Source organism: Aquarana catesbeiana, linkage group LG02 (assembly GCF_042186555.1).
Source record: "Aquarana catesbeiana isolate 2022-GZ linkage group LG02, ASM4218655v1, whole genome shotgun sequence".
Classification (NCBI taxonomy): domain Eukaryota; kingdom Metazoa; phylum Chordata; class Amphibia; order Anura; family Ranidae; genus Aquarana; species Aquarana catesbeiana.
The window spans coordinates 707,448,013-707,468,763 of record NC_133325.1 but is presented as its reverse complement, the minus strand read 5'-3'; the positions used below and the strand labels follow the sequence as shown (position 1 = coordinate 707,468,763).

At 41.9% G+C, this 20,751-nt stretch overlaps 2 protein-coding genes across 4 annotated transcripts in view; one reads left to right on the top strand and one right to left on the bottom strand.

Moving 5' to 3' along the window:
* Positions 1-20,751, bottom strand: part of CMSS1 (cms1 ribosomal small subunit homolog) — a 507,566-nt gene that overhangs the window by 45,264 nt on the left and 441,551 nt on the right. Inside the window, exon 1 of one of the 3 annotated variants that reach the window (XM_073616964.1) lies at positions 9,017-9,122. The exons of the other annotated variants lie outside the window; for them this stretch is intronic. Coding sequence (XP_073473065.1) covers positions 9,017-9,113 — 97 coding nt within the window. The 5' untranslated portion in view covers positions 9,114-9,122. Of the gene's footprint in view, positions 1-9,016; positions 9,123-20,751 lie in introns of those variants that run through there. 3 annotated transcript variants of the gene reach the window in all.
* The window catches only part of FILIP1L (filamin A interacting protein 1 like), a 440,288-nt gene continuing 427,145 nt past the window's right edge, over positions 7,609-20,751 (top strand). Inside the window, exon 1 of the mRNA XM_073616962.1 lies at positions 7,609-8,020. The gene's annotated coding sequence lies outside the window, so the exon portion shown is untranslated. The remainder of the gene's footprint in view (positions 8,021-20,751) is intronic.

The window sequence follows — 20,751 nt, the reverse complement described above, 5'->3', positions numbered from 1 at the left end:
TTTTCGTTTCTTGGGAGATGGTACAGATTCCAAAAAATTGTCACAAGCTGTCTGCACTAATTTTGCTGGGTAAACCCTTTTGTAGAAACTTGTTTTTTAGGCACAAATTTTGTGATTCATACTCCCCACGGTTGGTACAGTTTCTTCTTAGCCTTTGAAACTGTCCACTTGAAGTGTTGTTTATCCAAGAAGGATGGTGGCAACTCATATAATGTAAGTACGAGTTGCCACTGGTGGGTTTGAATAGTTTTTTTGTGCAAACTAGGGTTCTCACAAATGCAGGTTGAGGGGCTCCAGAATGTCTGTTCTGAGCTGAAAAAAACCTTTTTTCTCCAGGATTAACAACTCCTGCATTGTGTTCTGAAGTCCGGAGGCTTCAAGAAACCTTGCAAAGGATAACGCCTCTAACCGAATGTCGATGTCTAGTAGACCAGCAGGCTGGGTGGACAGGTGTGCACAGCCTTTATAATCAAAGGGCTGGCTACAGTTCATGGCTCCCAGGAGACAGAGGCCAGGTAATGGGCCAGTGCAGCAGGGAGCTGCGAGAGTCCTAGAGCAGTGTTTTTCATACTTTTTTCAGTCAAGTCACCCTATAGAATTGCGCACAATCCAATGGGGGGTTTCACACACAATCTGCCAATCTGCCGGTACCGGTGCCCCTGCCATGTATTCTGGCCTCCACTTGCCCATCTGTGGGCCCAGCACTGACATGGCAAGTGCCGGCGGCTCGAGGGGAGGGAGAAGAACAGACACACATCCGCGCTCCTCCCCTTCTTGCTGTGACCTGGAAATTAACGTCTATGATGTCACATCTAGGTCAGCCTCTATGTCCCCGGCTATAGCCAGGAAGGGATGTGTTGCAAAGCAATGTACATTGCAATACATTCAGTGGAGCCCAGAGGAGACATGCAGAAAAATAAAGCTACACCCAAGCGCATAAAATCCCCCCCCAAAAATGTTTTGAGGCCCCCACATTTAGCACATACAAACGTAAACATACACGTTGGGGCGGCAACGCGTGAAAACAATGATTGCGCTACACATGTCACATATTGCTGCGCACACCGAAGAGAGAGCAATAATTCTAGCACAAGACCACCTCCATAACACTAAACTGATGACCCATAGGGGGCTTTTGATGCGTCACCTATAGAAAATATAGGGTACTGAAGTTTGTTGCCATTTCACAAGGGCACACAAATTTAAGTGTAGCAGTATCCCCCATAGGGGCTGCTGAGTTTTGTGGTCCACCCTGCTCAGCTCAGCATTTACCTCTCAGACACTCCGAGACAAAGAACAGTCCATGTACTTTGTTTTTGTATTTTTATTGAGGGGATTGAACTTGGATGGGGTAAGGGAAGTATGGGATGCCCAGTAGAATTTGTAGAACTTACTTGGGACAAACTATATACACATCGGTATATGCACTCCAATCTCCACTCCAGCACAACTCTTGCTGCAGACTATCACTCCTCAGCTCCTCCAGCACTTCGCTTACTTGAACTTTCAGGCACAGCTAGCACAAAGTGGTTAGGCCTGACACAGGCTCAGCCAGGCCTTAGCAATTGCCCTTTGCAGGCAGGGACTGCGGGCCCCTATAGTGTAGCAAAAAAAGAAAGTTCCTGGTGCTAGCTGTCCTACATGCGGCTGCTGAGCCTAGTAACTCATTTTCAGGCCCTACCAGCCCTCCTGGCTGCAGCTGCCCATGACACCACAGTTCCTCTCCCTGGAGACGTGCCCGGCAGTGCTCTCTCCTGCTGTCCTCTCCTGCTCCTCTTGTGCCTCCTGTCCAGGACACGATTTTTTTGAGGGCCCCGTCCACACCCGAACCCAGGCCCAAGGTCACCCCCCCTCTTCCAGACAAGGGAGCTCCCACTAAGGCCCTGACAGCACAGCCTAGCACTCCATCTCTTCCACCCAAACAACTCCTGACCAGGGTATTTAAGGAGGCCTGCCCCCTGCCAATCCAAGTTGGCAATTGGTCTGGGCTCCTTAGAACACCCCAGGTGGCCCAACCTTCCCTCCAGCCTCTCTTTCTGGAAAACACTCGAACATTCTAGAAAGAAGTAGGAGGTCCTAGTGATGCTACCTGTGAGTCACCCAGCCATATACTGAGCCACCCCCAGTCCAGATCAAAAATAAACACCCAGGCTTGACTACCAGCCAAGCCTGGAAATTTATCTACACTAAACAAAAACTCACATAGAACACTAGAGGGTGCTACATAAGGTTTGACATGTTGGGTATCTATTTACTCCAGTGGCGGCTGATGGGACCTCCAATGGCGGCGGGTGTTTTTTTTGGGGGGGGCGGCAAACAACCACCCATCCCCCCGAGCTGCACCCCCCTCGCACTGTTTGCAGGTCGGTCTGGCACTTACCTCATCATAGGGGGTGGCAGACAGTGTGGTGCTGTGGCTTGGCTCCGAGTGTCCTCTCCTCCATGGCGGCTTCCAGCTCCTCCCCTCCTCCTCCTAGGCATCCAAAGGGATCGCCTGTCCTTTCAGCCAATCGGGTGACTGATGTCAAACCCCGATTCCTGATTGGCCTGGGAGGAGGATCAGTGTTACAACAGCGAATATTGATTCGCTGTTGTAACACACCTGGGTGGGCTCAGAGCGCACTCTCTGCGACCCGAGCCCACCCTATACTGAAGCCTACTAGAGCCTCTGGCTCTAATCGGTGCTTCAAAAAAACCAGCCCCTCCACATTGGAATCCATGGGCCGGTGTCCTGAAAGAGGCCGATTGCATGGATAGGGGAGGCGGCGATGGACAGGGGGGACGGGCCGCCCCTGGCAACTTCGTCTCTTATATTTTACCAAAAATATGGGTAGTTTATTGCATTTTTTTGCCCTAAAATTCACTTCTGTGTCTTTTAGAGAAATGTTACCTTTGCGGTAATATTAAGTGACATAAAAAATGTGAACTACCACTGTTTTATTCTCTAGGGTGTCTGCTTTCAGAAAAAATATAATGTTTATGGGGTTTTCTGTAATCTTTAGGCCTAAAATGCTTTTTTAAACGTGTGGAAAAAAAATTTGCAAAAATGGCTCTGGCAGCGAAAGGGTTAATAGACTGCTTGTGAAACACACAAAAAAGGTGCTGGCATGATTTTTAAATCTGTAATTGAATTTTTTTTTTATTCATTACATTTCTAAAAATTAAATGGGCTCAAAGCATTATAGGCAATTCCTAAAACTACTTATTACTGGAGGTGTGGCACTTAACAAGCATAGTTCTTAATAGGCAATAAATGCCACAAAACTACAACCCCACATAACGCCATGTTATTGGGCTCCCAGTGGGTTTTTTTGAACCCCTACTTGACAATTTTACTAGTGAAAGGTCACTTAACAACTTAACTGGAAATCGCTGAGTAACTGTCACCAAGGCAAATAAATACTGAGGTCTTCTAAGAAGAGCCTAAAAGAGAACCCTGCTGTATCTAAAACGGTCACTTCACCGCTGAGGTCCAGCAAAGGAACGCAGCTCAGCAGAGAGCAGTCTGCTGCAATCCTTGGCACATAGAGATTTAATGAGTTGTGTGAAAAATAGCTGCCCTGTCAGTGGTTGATATATGTGACCATCTCAACATATCTGACAGCTCTTTTTATGGCTAGCAGCTAGACTTCATCAGAAATAGTAAGGGCCTGGTCACAAAGATCCCTGAAATGATGTACATCCTGTATAGTGGAAATTGTCATGTCTAAAAAAATATTTTTACAGTGGTAGACATGGAACTAAAAACACAGTATACAGTATGTCTTCCTTCATAATGCAAAGTGCAACAATCCACAGGAACACATAATTAAATAGTTTTTTTATTTACAAAATTGCTTTCCAAGTCCATGTTTGGGAGGTTTCCCATTACTTGATATGGGGGTCAGCACACAAAGCAAGGGGGTTTCCCCATTGTGGACAAAAGCAGCTGACAGAGATACGCCACAAGGTTTTTTTAATGCTATTTGTGTCCCCATTAGAGGGATTTCTTCTTACTTCCTAGCTCACCATTAATAAAGTATATCCTCTCCAACAAACAGTGTCAGAAATAAATGCAGAGAAACAGAGGTTCTAACATCTTCATGGTCTGAAAGAAAATAAAATGGCTTAAGTTCCATTCTGAAGCGAACCTTAAGCTAAAAAATACAAAATACAAAACTAGCCTTTACTGCAATATTCACCTTCAGTCCAGAGATTTCTCTTACAGTACTTTTTTTTCATACCACTAGATCAGTTCTCAATCTGATGCTCAGCATCATTCAAGCTACCCCCTCTGAGCCCAGGTTGTCCAGGATCCACCCCAACAAGTGCTGTCCCATATCATGAGATCCCTGAGGATGCACCATCATGTGAAACACGTAGGGTGGAGCTTGTAGCACGACATCACATCGCCACGCTACGATTCTGCCCCACTCCCCTCCCTTCTCCTCATTGTCTCACTGACTTTGATGGACAGCAGCGGAAGCCTATGGTGCTGTATTGCCATCTCAGCCAATGAGAAGGGAGAGTCCCGGGCAGCCGAGACACTCCTCCAACATTGCACGATCGAAATGGGCTCAGGTAAGTATTAGGGGGGCTGCTGCAGAAGTTTTTTTTATCTTAATGCATTAAGATAAAAAAAAAACCTTCTGACTTTACAATCACTTTGTTATACCACAGCCAAATGGAACAATAAACCAAAAGAAACACAATGCGGTATACCAAGTGCTTCACATTTTAACTTTTTACCTTATAAGTGATAAGCAAAGATAATAGGGATGGGGGGAGATATAAAAGGGAACGAAGGACCCCCGAGTTATGCTATATTAAAGATAACTCAAATCCACAAGAGATGATAAGCATTTACAAGGGGATCATCTACATCAGTGGTCTCCAAACTGTGGCCCTTTACTTGCCTTTATCCAGCCCGTGGGGCACCATTCCTCCCACTGACACCAATGATGGGGCACAATTCCTCCCACTGACACCAGCAACGGTGCACTATTCCTTTCACTAAAACCAAGGCTGGAGCATGGTTTATTCCTGCTGATGCTGGGGCATTTAATACTCATAGTGGGCACAGCCTGGCCCCCTAAAGCCTGAAGGACAGTTAACTGGCCATTGAGAACATCTAGTGGTATGAAAAAAATTACTGTAAGAGAAATCTCTGGACTGAAGGTGAATATTGCAGTAAAGGCTAGTTTTGTATTTTGTATCTTTTAGCTTAAGGTTCGCTTTAAAATGGAACTTCAGCCATTTTATTTTTTTTCAGACCATGAAGATGTTAGAACCTCTGTTTCTCTGCATTTATTTCTGACACTGTCTCTGTTGGAGAGGATATACTTTATTAATGGTGGTCACTGAGCTAGGAAGTAAGAAGAAATCTCTCTAATGGGGACACAAATAGCACTAAAAAAACCTTGTGGCGTATCTCTGTCAGCTGCTTTTGTCCACAATGGGGAAGACCCCTGATCTACATGACTGTCACCAAGCAAACACATACTATGAATAAACGTCTACACTAACTCTATCAAGAGTCCCCAAATACAGTATACTTTTTTACATACAGTAAATTTAACTTGTTTACAGCCATACACAATACAGACTGTGGGAGATTCACAGTGCCTTGGAATGTCAATCTTGGCCGTGTTTAATAAAAAAGGACAGAAGAGTTTTTAGTTTATGATAAATGAAGCAGGTAGGCGACTGCTTATGTTTAGCCTATGGGCAGATTTCGAATTGGCACTGCAAACACCTCTGACCCTAAAAAAATGCAATTGGTGAAGGTTTGATTGTCTGATTTCCCCTAGCCTCTGCATGCAACGTCTATAGGTACCTTACAGACATGAGATGATCGCGTCATCTCATGTCTATGGGTCCCTTCAATTTCCCTCCTGCTCACACAGATTTGCTCCAGGACACCATCTGCTATTATGTTTTCCAATAATTTAGATAGGAAGATCTATCACAAAGGACCACAAAAAGTAATCAGACTTTAGAAAGAGAAATAATATCTGAACACAAAGTTCAATCAACTTTTTGGATTGCACCCCATAATATATGACCTTTGTTCCATTCAATCATATACATAATAACAATTAATGGTTTTATCATGCAAGTTAAAATAAAATAACAGAACAAGGGGCAACTTGGTGCTCTTTAGAAACTTTAGCAACCTTGGCATTGGGGCTTTGTGGCCTTTCCACAATTTTAGGGAAAAGCAAAAACCAACATGGCAATAGTCAGGGGGATGTGATATTAGCTTGGGGGTTAGTTCACAGGGTAAAATTCTTAGTCATACTGCTTTTTTGTCATGTTATATATATCATAAACAGCATTTTAAACAAGAAAGCAAGAATCTGAATGACTGCTATGAACACACCCATGTCACTCCTTTACTCATACCTTTAAAAATGTAGATTTATCGAAGGCCTTAATAAATAAGGCATTACCATTTTACAAAGCTACTTACCTGAACAGAGGTTGTCCCAAAAAGTTTGAGAAGGTATGGCATAGTTGGGTGTCTGACTCTACTAACTTTACATGAGGCTGGTCTGGTTTTGACTAAGGATGAGCTCCGGCGTGTTCGCACAGCCCACGTGCAGAGCCCGCCAGGAAGTCGGCACTGCGCTGCGCTAACCGCAGGCAGTGAGACATTGTCGCAATGCGTGGCTGCAGAGATCGGGAAATGTCTCACTGCCTGTGATTAGCGCAGCGCTGTGCCGACTTCCTGGCGGGCTCTGCACGTGGGCTGTGCGAACACGCAGAGCTCATCCTTAGTTTTGACACTTGGTCATGAAGTCTGTCGAACAAATGTGCTTTGAGTGCTAGTTTACATCTTGGTGCATGGTGTGAGATACTGGACAGCACACCTGTAGGTCCTTCACTGTAGGTCCTTCACTGATGAGGATACTATTGTAATATCTTTGTATACCTCTGAAAGAGAGCAGTATGACTATCTGTGGCTTGGTCATCACTCCTGGGTGGCATTGCACTGGGGGAAAGGTGGGGTAGGGGGGTAAGGGATTTTTTTAATGTTGTACTGTTTTATTACTGGTTGCACTAGTAATTGTGTTTTAGTGTAATATTTGCTATGGTATTTTTGATACCTTGTTTTGTACTTTTGATTGCAAAACCAATTAAAAAAAAAAAAAATGTAGACTAAGGCTAAGCACTACAGAAAAAGATATCTTTACCAGCTCTTCCATTTCTCCTCATCAAGGTGCTTTGCTCTAGAAAACTCTAGAAATTAGGTCTATAACATATATCTTACAAAACCGAGTTACTAGATTTTGTATTAAACAAAAAATGCAGTCAATTTATGTTAATGCGTAAAAATGAGAACATTTTCTAATTGATTTTTTCCTCAATTAAATTTAAAGGAAACGGTTATATCCAAATAGACGGCTTCCTAGGCTCACAAGAGCTAGTCTTGGCAGGGGTAGGAGATAAAGGAAATTAACACATTTTTGCTAAGTCACACTTGCCGTGAATCATTCCACATTCAAGTATCGCTGAATTTTAATATAAGAACGCGTGATGGAGTGTCAGGGCCTAAATATAGAAGTGATATTACCATTCCTCATTCTTTTCATCCCAGGGAGAACAATGCAGGTCTGAAGTAAAATGTTTGTTGTTTAGAAACAGATGGCTAACTGTATTTTATCCCATTACAGTACAGCTCTGCCTGGCTGGATGTCTCTGTGGATACAGCCAAGCACCAAGGTCAGCTTTTTGACAGGGCCATCTGCCTACAGTGTGAACTATAAGAGGGTGGGATATATTTAGAGCTTGGGCCAATGAAGAGCTGAGGACCCTAGTGACTTTCCAATTCAGCTCTCTCCAGACTGTGGCTGCCACACGTTGGTGCTGAGTACAAGACTAATAACGCTGGGCTACTGGGAAGGAAAGAGTTAAGTGCAAATCAGTGTACTGTTCTCCATCGCTGGTCAGAGATCTCACCCACTGGCTGTATACCTGTATACATGGATTTCTCCATCTGGTCACCTGAGATCCAACTAAATAGAATCTGCAAATAGGGGTAAGTCTGCCAAATTAATTTTATTGCATCAGTTTAAAATTGGTATCTGTTATAATCCAAAGGTATAGCTATGTTTAGCAGTAGTGAGAAGCACTCCGACTAATATGCAAGACATTCTAGGACTTCTAGTTCCTCAATAATTGGACAGGATACCTGGTGGTTGTGCACTCCTGTTCAGTGCAGTCATTTTATTCTATGTGACAAGTAGGCTGGAGTCATTTGTTGTCATCAGTTGCTAATCCGTTGTACTTAATCTCCTTTGTTCATTGATTACTGATGTGTGCAAAGTGCTGGATTTACTTTAAGGCACTGATATGTATATTCAGAAAATATGTGATATGGTTATTATAAGATGATAAATATTGCAAAAATATTTGTTAAAATGTCACTGAGTGGAAAACTGCATGGGAAAGACATTAAGAGGAAACCTGGCACTGGAAGTCTATATGTGCTGCAGAGGCTGATCAGTATCAGAAAAGCAGCTTTGCTGGACTGGAGCGTGAAATGTGAGATTATCTGCACAGTTTCAGGATACATTGATTCTCTATGTCCATATGCAGGTAACAAAATACAAGAAGAAGAGAGACATATGTTCCCTACTGACCTTAATTCACGGGGTTAGAAAATGCATGATCCACTGTACTTCACTGTAATCCATTCTATGGATGACGAAGGAAACAAAACAATGCAGCAAATCACTGCAGAGACTTGTAGATGCTGGCTTACTGCAAAGAGTAATAATTATGTGCATAATGCAGTAGCCAATCCGAAGTCATCTCTTGGCTGATACTGCTGCATTAACTGAAATGTAATTGGCTGCAATTAATTACTGTACTTTAAACATGACTTTTTCTTATATATCATTTTTTAGGTTACTCTGCTTAAGTGGATGTGGGCTGTGTCCATTATAACTTCTTTTTAACTTTGAAGTGTCCAATAGCTAGTTATTCTGCCATCAGAATGGCGGGAAATAGACATGTAAAATACAATTCTTACCTTCCCAGCACATGTGATACTTTGATGCAGCTAAAACCATTACACATCTTTTTCCAGCAGCACATGAATGGGATGTGCTTTTGGAACCTAATCTCATGAAAACTAGATGTCTGTTTTTTTCCCCCAGTAACCAATCAGATTTCTGCTAGAGTAGACTCAGCTTGGTGTGGTTAAAATTTATTTTTCTGTTTTTATATATGAGGCTTGCTTCTTTATCATGAAATTGTATGTTTTGATGTATATAATTAAACATTTTTTAGGGGTTGCTACTGTATATCAAAAATTTATAGCAAAAAAATTATATATACAGTTGTGCTCATAAGTTTACACACCCTGGTAGAATTTATGATTTCTTGGCCATTTTTCAGAGAGTATGAATGATAACACAAAAACTTTTCTTTCACTCATGGTTAGTGTTTGGCTTATTATCAGTCAACTGTGTTTACTCTTTTTAGATCATGATGACAACAGAAACTACCCAAATGACCCTGATCAAAAATGTACATACCCTGGTGATTTTGGCCTGATAAAATGCACACAAGTTGACACAAAGGGGTTTGCATGGCTATTAAAGATAACCATCCTCACCTGTGATCTGTTTGCTTGTAATTAGTGTGTGTGTATAAAAGGTCAGTGAGTTTCTGGACTCCTGACAGACCCTTGCATCTTTCATCCAGTGCTGCACTGACGTTTCTGAATTCTGAGTCATGGGGAAAGCAAAAGAATTGTCAAAGGATCTGTGGGAAAAGGCAGTTGAACTGTAAAAAACAGAAAAGGGATATAAGAAGATATCCAAGGAATTGAGAATGCCAATCAGCAGTGTTGAAACTCTAATCAAGAAGTAGAAAATGAGGGGGGGGTTCTGTTGAAACCAAACCACGGTCAGATAGAACAACTAAAATTTCAGCCACAACTGCCAGGAAAATTGTTCGGGATGCAAAGAAAAACCCAAGAAAAACTTCAGGTGAAATACAGGACTCTCTAAAAAACATGTGGTGTGGCTGTTTCAAGATGCACAATAAGGAGGCTCTTGAAGAAAGATGGGCTGCATGGTCGAGTAGCCAGAAGAAAGCCATTACTAAGCAAATGCCACAAAGTATCCTGCTTACAATATGCCAAACAGCACAGAGGCCTCAAACCTTCTGGCAAGAAGTCATTTGGAGTGATAAGACCAAAAGCAAGCTTTTTGGCCACAACCATAAACGCTAGGTACACCATCCTAATGTGAAACACGGAGGTGGATCACTGATGTTTTGGGGATGTGTGAGCTACAAAGGCACAGGAAATTTGGTCAAAATTGATGGCTAGATGAATGCAGTATGTTATCAAAAAATACTGGAGGAACATTTGCATTCATTAGCCAGGAAGCTGCGCATGGGACATACTTGGACATTCCAACATGACAATGATCCAAAACACAAGGCCAAGTCGACCTGTCATTGGCTACAGCAGAATAAAGTGAAGGTTCTGGAGTGGCCATCTCAGTCTCCTGACCTCAATATCATTGAGCCACTCTGGGGAGATCTCAAACGTGCAGTGCATGCAAGACAGCCCAAGAATTTACAGGAACTGGAGGCTTTTTGCTATGAGGAATGGGCAGCTTTACCATCTGAGAAGATAAAAAGTCTCATCCACAAATACCACCAAAGACTTCAAGCTGTCATTGATGTTAAAGGGGGCAATACACAGTATTAAGAACTGGTGTATGTCAACTTTTGATCAGGGTCATTTGGGTAGTTCCTGTTCTCATTATGATTTAAAAAGAGTGAACACAGTCGATTGATAATAAATGGCTTCAGTGAAAGAAAGGTTTTTGTGTTATCATTTATAGCCTCTGAAAAATGGCCAAGAAATCATAAATTCTGCCAGGGTATGTAAACTTATGAGCACAACTATATACAGTGGGGCAAAAAAGTATTTAGTCAGCCACCAATTGTGCAAGTTCTCCCACTTAAAAAGATGAGAGAAGCCTGTAATTGTCATCATAGGTATACCTCAACTGTGAGAGACAAAATGTGGAAACAAATCCAGACAATCACATTGTCTAATTTTTGAAAGAATTTATTTACAAATTATGGTGGAAAATAAGTATTTGGTCAATATCAAAAGTTCATCTTAATATTTTGTTATATATCCTTTGTTGGCAATGACAGAGTTCAAACATTTTCTGTAAGTCTTCACAAGGTTGTCACACACTGTTGCTGGTATGTTGGCCCATTCCTCCATGCAGATCTCCTCTAGAGAAGTGATGTTTTGGGGTTGTTGCTGGGCAACATGGACTTTCAACTCCCTCCAAAGGTTTTCTATGGGGTTGAGATCTGGAGACTGACCAGGCCACTCCAGGACCTTGAAATGCTTCTTACGAAGCCATTCCTTCATTGCCCGGGCAGTGTGATTGGGATCATTGTCATGCTGAAAGACCCAGCCACGTTTCATCTTTAATGCCCTTGCTAATGTGAGGAGGTTTGCACTCAAAATCTCACGATACATTCTTTCATGTACACGGATCAGTCGTCCTGTTCCCTTTGCAGAGAAACAGCCCCAAAGCAAGATGTTGCCACCCCAATGCTTCACAGCAAGTACGGTGTTCTTTGGTTGCAACTCAGCATTCTCTCTCCTCCAAACATGACAAGTTGTGTTTCTACCAAACAGTTCTACTTTGGTTTCATCTGACCATATGATATTCTCCCAATCCTCTTCTGGATCATTCAAATGCTCTCTAGCAAACCTCAGACGGGCCCAGACATGTACTGGCTTAAGCAGGGGAACAAGTCTGGCACTGCAGGATCTGAGTCCCTGGCGGCGTAGTGTGTTACTGATGGTAGCCTTTGTTACGTTGGTCCCAGCTCTCTTCAGGTCATTCACTAGGTCCCCCGTGTGGTTCTGGGATTTTTGCTCACCTTTCTTGTGATCATTTTGACCCCACGGGGTGAGATCTTGCGTGGAGCTCCAGATCGAGGGAGATTATCAGTGGTCTTGTATGTCTTCCATTTTCTAATTATTGCTCCCACAGTTGATTTCTTCACACCAAGCTGCTTGCCTATTGCAGATTCAGTCTTCCCAGCCTGGTGCAGGTCTACAATTTTGTTTCTGGTGTCCTTCGAAAGCTCTTTGGTCTTCACCATAGTGGAGTTTGGAGTGTGACTGTTTGAGGTTGTGGACAGGTGTCTTTTATACTGATAACAAGTTCAAACAGGTGCCATTAATACAGGTAATGAATGGAGGACAGAGGAGCCTCTTAAAGAAGATACAGGTCTGTGAGAGACAGAAATCTTGCTTGTTTGTAGGTGACCAAATACTTATTTTCCACCATAATTTGCAAATAAATTCTTTTAAAAAAAAAATCAGACAATGTGATTGTCTGGATTTGTTTCCACATTTTGTCCCTCATAGTTGAGGTATACCTATGATGACAATTACAGGCCTCTCTCATCTTTTTAAATGGGAGAACTTGCACAATTGGTGGCTGACTAATACTTTTTTGCCCCACTGTATGTATGTATATATATATATATATATATATATATATATATATATATATATATATACACACACATACACACACACACATACAAACACACAAAATTGCTGCCATATTGTAATGTAATGTTTTTAAAAATACCTTTTTTCCCCCATTTGCAACTGTTGTAATTTTCTGTAAAACACAATGCAATATGACAACCTGGACATGTTCTGTACACTGTGGGTGTACAGTACAGTTCCAAAAATGTTATTTCCTGCTTGTGTGATTGGCTCATTGATGTCCCTCGAAGTCTGCACTAACCCAGACAGCAAGCAATTGTGCTGCAAGTTTGAAAACGACTAGCTAAGCTATTGTTAAACTTGGAAGGCTTCACAAGTTTTTTGCACAATTGCAGCAAGTCCGCATTGCATGACTCCAGATCAGAATAATTAAAATAGCTGTGCACTGCCACCTAATAACAACTAAATATGTAAATAAAACGTTCCTGCTGCTTTCACCTAAGTGTTCCCACAAAAAACAAAATCAAAGAATAAAAATGTGACAGCGCTGCTGATGAATCAGTAAGTGAAATACAACAATATTAGTCCATAAAGTGCATAGATTTGTACAGAAAGTCCCCAAGTGACATCAAAGTGGTAAATCTTCCTATGTGCAAAAAACGTGGATCAATTTACGGCGTTCTTCACTGCAATTCTCCTTTAAGCATGGCTCCATACTAATCCTCTATGGTTCCTGGCCAGCCTGGTAAAGGTAATACTCTCTGCACCAGGTGCAGTATCCTCCCAATGTGGCTACTTCAGGATTGGCTCCACATTAATCTCCAGCAGTTCCAAAGTAACATGAAAAAACAAAATTGCCTCCAATAGTGCAGTATCCAAGGTATTAAAATGACAGAACCTCACCACCCCAGCTTAAAATGCACTCATATTTATTGAAAAGATAAAAGCATTAGTACAACATTCCATAAAGGTGTCACTGTAACGAACAGGGTCATTCCTCCAGATGAAGCCACTAGTAGAGGTGGAGCCTGGCGGTGGAACCCTGTTCGTTACAAGTGAGACCTTTATGGAATTTTGTACCAATGCTTTTATCTTTTCAATAAATGTGAGTGCATTTTAAGCTGGAGTGGTGAGGTTCTGTCATTTTAATACCTTGGGGTTCAGATGACCCCTTTGTCTTGGGGGTCTCCTGCTTTCGTGAAGAGCAGCTGAATTTAAGTCATTAGGCTCAACCAATTATTTATTTTGATGAGTAAAGATCTGAGTCCAGCGCCTCACCTCCATCTCCACTTAGACTAAAAGTGAACCTGTGTCCTTTCACACAAGGCTGTTTTGCTGGTTGAAATTGTCTTAAGACTATGCATTTTACCAGAACTTAGTAACCTACCTAAAGCACAAGGTAAAAATGTGAGTTCTAACCCAATGATGTCACTAATTTATTCTTGCTAAACTGAATGAGTTTATTAACATGCCTATCTGAACCCAAGGGAAGAGACTGGAAGAGCGTGGGTGAAAGGTCAGAGGTTAAATAATGGCTTGGGAATTTTAATTCAGAACACTATTTAGGAAGTGGCAGATAATAGATGCTCTGATTACTCACTACCAAACACCCACTGGACGATTCTCCATCCTTATTTTTAGACTTTTGGCAACATCTGAATTTCCCATTCTTCAATAGGAAACCTAAGTTGCAGTAACATTTACCATTTGCCACATCATGATTTTATCAGTTATTCCCCTTGGAACCTTGGATCCTGCTTGCTCATATCACTCCTCACTTGCCCATGCCACCAGTCATTCTTTTAACTAGCTGCATATTCCCTTTTTAACTAATGCTAAATAGTTCATGCAAATGTGAAAAACAGATGGTGAATATACAAAATTATCTATGATAATGTGCCTGTTTTTTTAAATGTCTGTTATTATGGATTGGTGACAGATGCTGTTTAATGATACAGTTTTACAAAAGCTAGTAATTGATCAGTTTTGGCTTCTGACAACAAATACTGCAGTGAATTTAAACTTATTAGTACATCAATGCCCCTCCATGTACCCTTCCCAGCATAGATTTCTTTAATTACACTGTTTCAGAAGAAAAAAAAAAAGTAAGGTTTGTTTGCCATTGGAGCTGTTCAGCTCTACTCATGGTAGTAACTTGGAGGACCACTGCATATTAAAAGCCTTGTCACAGCATATTTGCGGAACTGAATAACAATATACTTTTTTTTCCTCACAGTCTTTTACTGATCTGACTGCTTATCATCTCCAATAATTCACTAAAGTATAATTTGCATGGGATATCACATTTGTATTCCCCTGTAAAACATACATAACCTGTTAGCTGCATACGCATTTCTCTAATATTCCGTAGGAAACTTCACTACTCAGACGTCATCCAGCTACACCTTTGGCCATAATCATCTTCTGACCTCTTTTTCAAATTTATTCTGAGAGCTATATATAAAATATGATTCTCTGAAACCTGTTTAATCCTTGCCCCTTCGACAGTTCCATACATATAAAATAGATTACCTGGAAAAGTGATATATCATGGCTTGGCTTCAGCTGTCTGGCCACAGCAAGTGGCCAGACACAGCAATCTTCCCAATCACTGAGTCTTGATATTTGCAAATGAGGCAGTGGCCGAGACATGTGGGTCCCCAAGATTTGGGCTGAAATGGACAGCCTTGTGAAAACTGACATGGATTAGGGTTATGTCAATGTGGTAGCAATTGCAATGACCCCGGCTCACAGCATACAGAGGCCCCTGCTCCCCTACAATAAATGCATATAGAGGGATAGTAGCAGCTTGGACCCCACTAAACCAACCCTTGAGCTGCTGGACCTTGCTCCAGTGGTAGGTCCTCCAGTGTGTAGTTGTGTTTAAATGCAAGCAAAGAATCCATTTTTGCATAACTACTGAAAGTTAATTTAGTGTTTGAGATAAGTTTACTTGCCCCCGTTATAAACAGAGAAGAGTTATAAAGATGCCACATGCTTTCTTGGGTCACAGATTACTGTAGTATTAACTAGTAGTGTTACCCGATAGCTTGGTATGCCAGTAATCCTGATAACAGGCCCAGTGCTTCAATGCTCGTTACTACATTCCATGGAAGACATTCAAATTAAACAGAAATTTGAACTACTAGAATACAGTTCTGATGCATGCTTGTTCATTTCTAATACATTTAGGCTTATATAACAACAAAAAGAAATTAAATAGCATTAATGTAACAAAACCTATGATATTCAAATTAGAGGGCAACTTTCAGCAGTGTAGGCACAAAAAAAGAAAGTTATTTCGTAATTGCTTGCTTGGGGTTGCAAACTCAATTTCAAGCATTTTTTGTTTGGATAGAAGAGAAATTGTAACAATCTTTGTCAGCTTTTAAATGCCGCCGGTATCCCCGTTGGGAGGTTTCAACTTCTATCATCAGGGCAGGAAGTGAGAAGGAATCTCCCACAGGAGACACAAAATGCATATATGACAGAAAATTTTATTGCAGTCTGTGTTCCCATTAATTATATTTTCCCTCGCTTCTGTTTGAAACCTACTGAATAGACAGGAAATGAGTACAAATGTCTCTAAAGGGGACACAGACAGGAATAAAAGCTCAACAGGTTGTAACACTTTCCCTCTTTATCCTAAACATTTGAAGGTTTGGCTACAGTAGGTATTAAAGTGCAACTTTAGCATACCATCTTTTTAATTGTCCAGATCCCACCCTCACTGAATGGAAATCAATCAATGAATGAAGGAAGCGGACCTTCCATTCATCCACCCATCCTCTATTCATAGACAGCTTTTCATTCATCAAAGATATGGTATGGCTTCTATGATTGGGGGGGGGGGGGGGGGGGGATTTGGGTGGCGTGCGAAAGGGTGGGCATAGTTGGCACTCTTTATGAGAGCCTGACACAGGTTCCTCAACTCTGTTAACCCCTGAAGCACAGAAAAATTATGGCTATGAAGTAAAGGGGGCAGAGGACAGGTAATTACTAATATGACAGCCAGCACCAGCATAAGGGATACTTTGGATTAATTGTCAGTACAGTCCTTTGTGCAGATTACTCCCCCCCACCAAAAAAAAAAAAAAAAGCATTAATAAAGAGAAAAAAAAAACATTTCTCAGAATGGGGTGGTTTATGTAGCACCACCCCCATAGGGGCCACTTGATGATGCTTGTCCCCAGTTATTGCCCTAACCTTGAAAGCCTTCTGACCTAATTGCAAGCCTTCTGACATAATTCAATGATAAAAAATAATGGAACAAGAGACACAGTTCTGTAGTGACACCTCTATAGCAAAGTTTGGTCAACAAGAATGCAAAGAGAGTATTCCGATATGCAAAGCAGTCTCTGTTAGAGCATGGAAATAGTACAGCACCAATTCCAGTAACAGTAAACAAATGACAATGTTCAGGTTTGTATAGTGAAGAGTAAATAGATACAATTATTTTCATGCAACAGTGGCACTGAAGAGGGACTAACTAGTCTGTCAGGACCACTGGTGCACCCAAGAGCATACATGAATTTAAATATATATAGATATATATCTATATATATATAAAACTAAGGTCCCCTCCCCTTTTTAGCTAAGAATAAAAGTCCCAGAGAGTGGAGAACTTCTTTAACTTAAGGAAAAGCAGTAGAAATCCTGGATTGCTGAAAATCCTGGTGCGATGGTATTATCTGCTAGGAAAGGTGGGGCCCTGAAGGAGTGTTGAGCACTAATAGGTCAATGAAGTTAAACAGATAGGCAATTGTGCTGTTTGCAATACAGGTATCTCAGTTACTGAGGCGTAAAAGTGTCTGCATGCAGTGTCTTTAGACTGATGGATAAAAGAAAGAGGTAGGGCGGCTGTCCGCTCACCAATTCTGAAGTTAATAGCCCTCCAAGAAGACAGGGTGTCCTGTGCAGGCTTTTAAGTGTCAGTAGGGGATTGAAGGATAGCCACCCAGCAGGCTGACAGCGGGACTGGAACAGCAACAGATGCAATGAGGTGGATAAAGGAAGCCTCTGGGCAAGGTTGCTCAGATGCGATCCCGATCCAGCGATCTGCATCACAGCAATGCAGATCCACTGAGCTGAATGTAAGAGTGGTCGAATAGGCTGCAGAGACCCACTGTGTTCTCCAGAAGAAGACCAACTGTCCTGCAGAAAGTCCCATTCCCCAAGACACCAAGCTCCCTGCTTGCAGTCTAATATATCTGCTCTCCCAGCATCCTCTTCTATCCCCAGCCATCTGGTATGTGTAGTATGGTTGGCATTCAGGAACACAGTATCTATTAACAGAGGCACAACAGGTCCCAAGATCCTCTGCTATCCAGGAAATCTGCTCTGGCTCTGCCACAGGAAGTGATGTAGTTATCCTATGCTGGGCACTAGCGGGAAAGGCTGAGTCCACGATCCCGCTTTTAAGCGTCCTGTGTCACAGCCGTCACCTCGTTATATCTATAATTGCCTTCCACTGTGCTTCATTTTTGATTTACAAATATTTAATCTGTAGACTGAACAGTCTATTTAAATAAGTATATTGCCATTAAAGTGCATCTATACTTTGTCTATACAGGGCAAACAAGCACTGTCACATTGGAGGAAGTGGAAAGAGTCACATGCTCCCACATACTCTAAAGTATTGGGTATTTCTCTTCTGTCCCAGCAGCTGAATGGAGAGTGCAAGGGTGTATGAGAAAGACAAGGATGAGTCTTGGATAGTTTCTCACCAGGAGACATCTGGGGAAAAAATTTCTCACTGGTAGTTTAAGCTTCCATATGGTAAAAGAACAGCTCTCTATGGCTTGATCATAACGTGACCATATACATAGCTTTCAACAGTCCGTGAATTGTAGGGACTCCTTTTTTAAGAACTAAATCCACCTGTCCCTCTTTCTTCCTTTATTAAACTTTTTATTTTTCCCATTTATTTTTGAAAATCCAGTATAATGGTAAAGTAGTTGTGAAAAAAAGTAATTTTGTGTGTTGATTCTTCGTGATCTTTGTAGAAGGCATGGCAGGGGTGAGCCATTTCTCATCTCAGGAAGTTGGGAGGTATGCATATATTCTTAACCAGACTTCACACAGTATATTTGTTTTATTTTTTTCCACAGAAAAAAAATGCACTTTTTTCCCCAGAAGCAATAGCATTATCCCTTATTAGTATTCATACATTTGATTACACGCAAATTGCACATTTATCTTTTGAATGATGTGCAAAAAACACTGCAACCACAAACACATACAGTTCATAGGTGGCAAAATCTGATCCTGTGGTCAAGACCAAATGGAATGCAATTCCATTCATCTTGATGTACCACAACTGCTTCCCCTTCCACCTCCAATGACTTCAGATGCTGTGCTACAATGACCTTAAACATTAGTGTTTCCTTGGCCTCTTGGCATGAGCTCAGAATGTTCCTGTTCGTCATGGCTCTTGGCTGAGTTTGTACAGTTCACTAAATAAAGCTGCAAGAAAGCCGAGAGCAGCACTTTCCTCTAGTAGCCTTTCTAAGAACAGTACATAGCAAGTAGCTGTCAGTCTCCCAGAGATGTACTGAAGAAGAAAGTGACCTGCTGTGTGCAAGCTACAGGCACTCACATATTCCAGGATCAATGCTGTCATAGCCATGCAAAACAAATGGGGGGGTTGTGCATGGATGGCTTCACATTAGGTAAACAAGTTGAAGCCTCACTCTGAGATGCTCAACATTCAGAATCAATTGAATCATTTTTAAAAATATTGCTTTATTCAATTGTATAACCAAAAAAATTCACAGCACTACACTACTTAGAGCTGCAAATAGCCCTTATCCCAGAAGGCACAAGTTATACCGCTAACTAGTCATACAGGTACATAGGCACTGGATGACAGAACAGTCTTTCAACTGTAAAATGTCTCTCTTAATACATACAATTACATACATACATACAAGAACCTTACACCTATTCAATGTATGGTCAGACAAGGGATAGAAAAGCAGTTCTGGCATGCCAACCACAGACCTAGAGGTTATTTCATCGTGTTACAAAACACGTCACTTATTGTTTAAAGGGTTAGTCCACCTTTACCAAAATCTGCCTATGCAGATAAGGTAAAACAAACTGTGCAGCTCTTACTAAAGATAAATATTGCCTTTGGTTATAGGGAATTTAAGCACCTTCTGAAGCCTCTGGAATACTCCCAGGATGTTGCTAAGAGAGGCATAGTCATTACCACTCACCTCCGGAGCTGAGAGCTACTGCATCGGGGGAGAGAAAGGGCATGTGATGGGGTTGGATCAGAGAAAGAGCTCACTCCTGTGCTGGTGGAAGTGAGCATTAATGACTCAACGTCATTAAGCAATGTCCTAGCATTTCCTCTGCCCCGTTCAGCCATGTCCTTTGCCCCCTTCACATCGCTATTTCCACTGCCCCGTTCACATCACCCCCCCCCCCCTCCTCACAGCCATGTCCTCTGCCCCTTTCACATAACCTTCCCCCTCACAGCCCCTTCACATCACCCCCTTATCAACCATTCCCTCTGCCCCTTCACATCAACTCTTTCCTCAGCCATGTTTGCTGCCCCCCTTCACATCACCCCCCTCACAGCCATATCCTCTGCCCCCCCCCCTTCACCCTCCTACCTTACACAGTCATCAAGGATAAAAGGTGGGAGGCACAGCAGCACTGGATGGAGGGTAGGAGTAGGAGCTGCCAGAGCTCTTCATATTAACGACTGGTGATTGGTTACTAGGACCACCCTGCATGCTAGCAACCTATCACCTGCTGGTTAACTTGAAAAGTTAACTTTGGCAGCTCCCGACATGCATAGAGAACTGTTCTGCCTTCCATGCTCCTCTGAAAATGATAGCAGTATAGGATAGGGGTAAGAAGTGGCTCCTAAGTGGCATGACCAAAGCAGTCTAGCTAGAATAGTAAGGTGGTCAAGATCCAGACCACGGTCCACCATTTAGTGATGCCTGCTTAAACCTGTAATTCTGCCAAGAGAACTGGAATACACAGCGCATTAATAGCTACTGATGACCAGAGTTAGGATACATTGGTGTACCCATCAAAGAAAACCTAAGCTTTGGTTACTGGAAAACTAATCCGGATCTAATGGAAAAAATTATAATAGTGCATTCTCCTACTGGCAAAATAAAATTATAGAACAGTGTGTCCATATTATGAAGATGATTTTGTGCTGCATGGAGTATGAAGAGGAAATCCAACATAAAATTAAAGAAGTCATAAAGTTCTTGGACACCCAACTA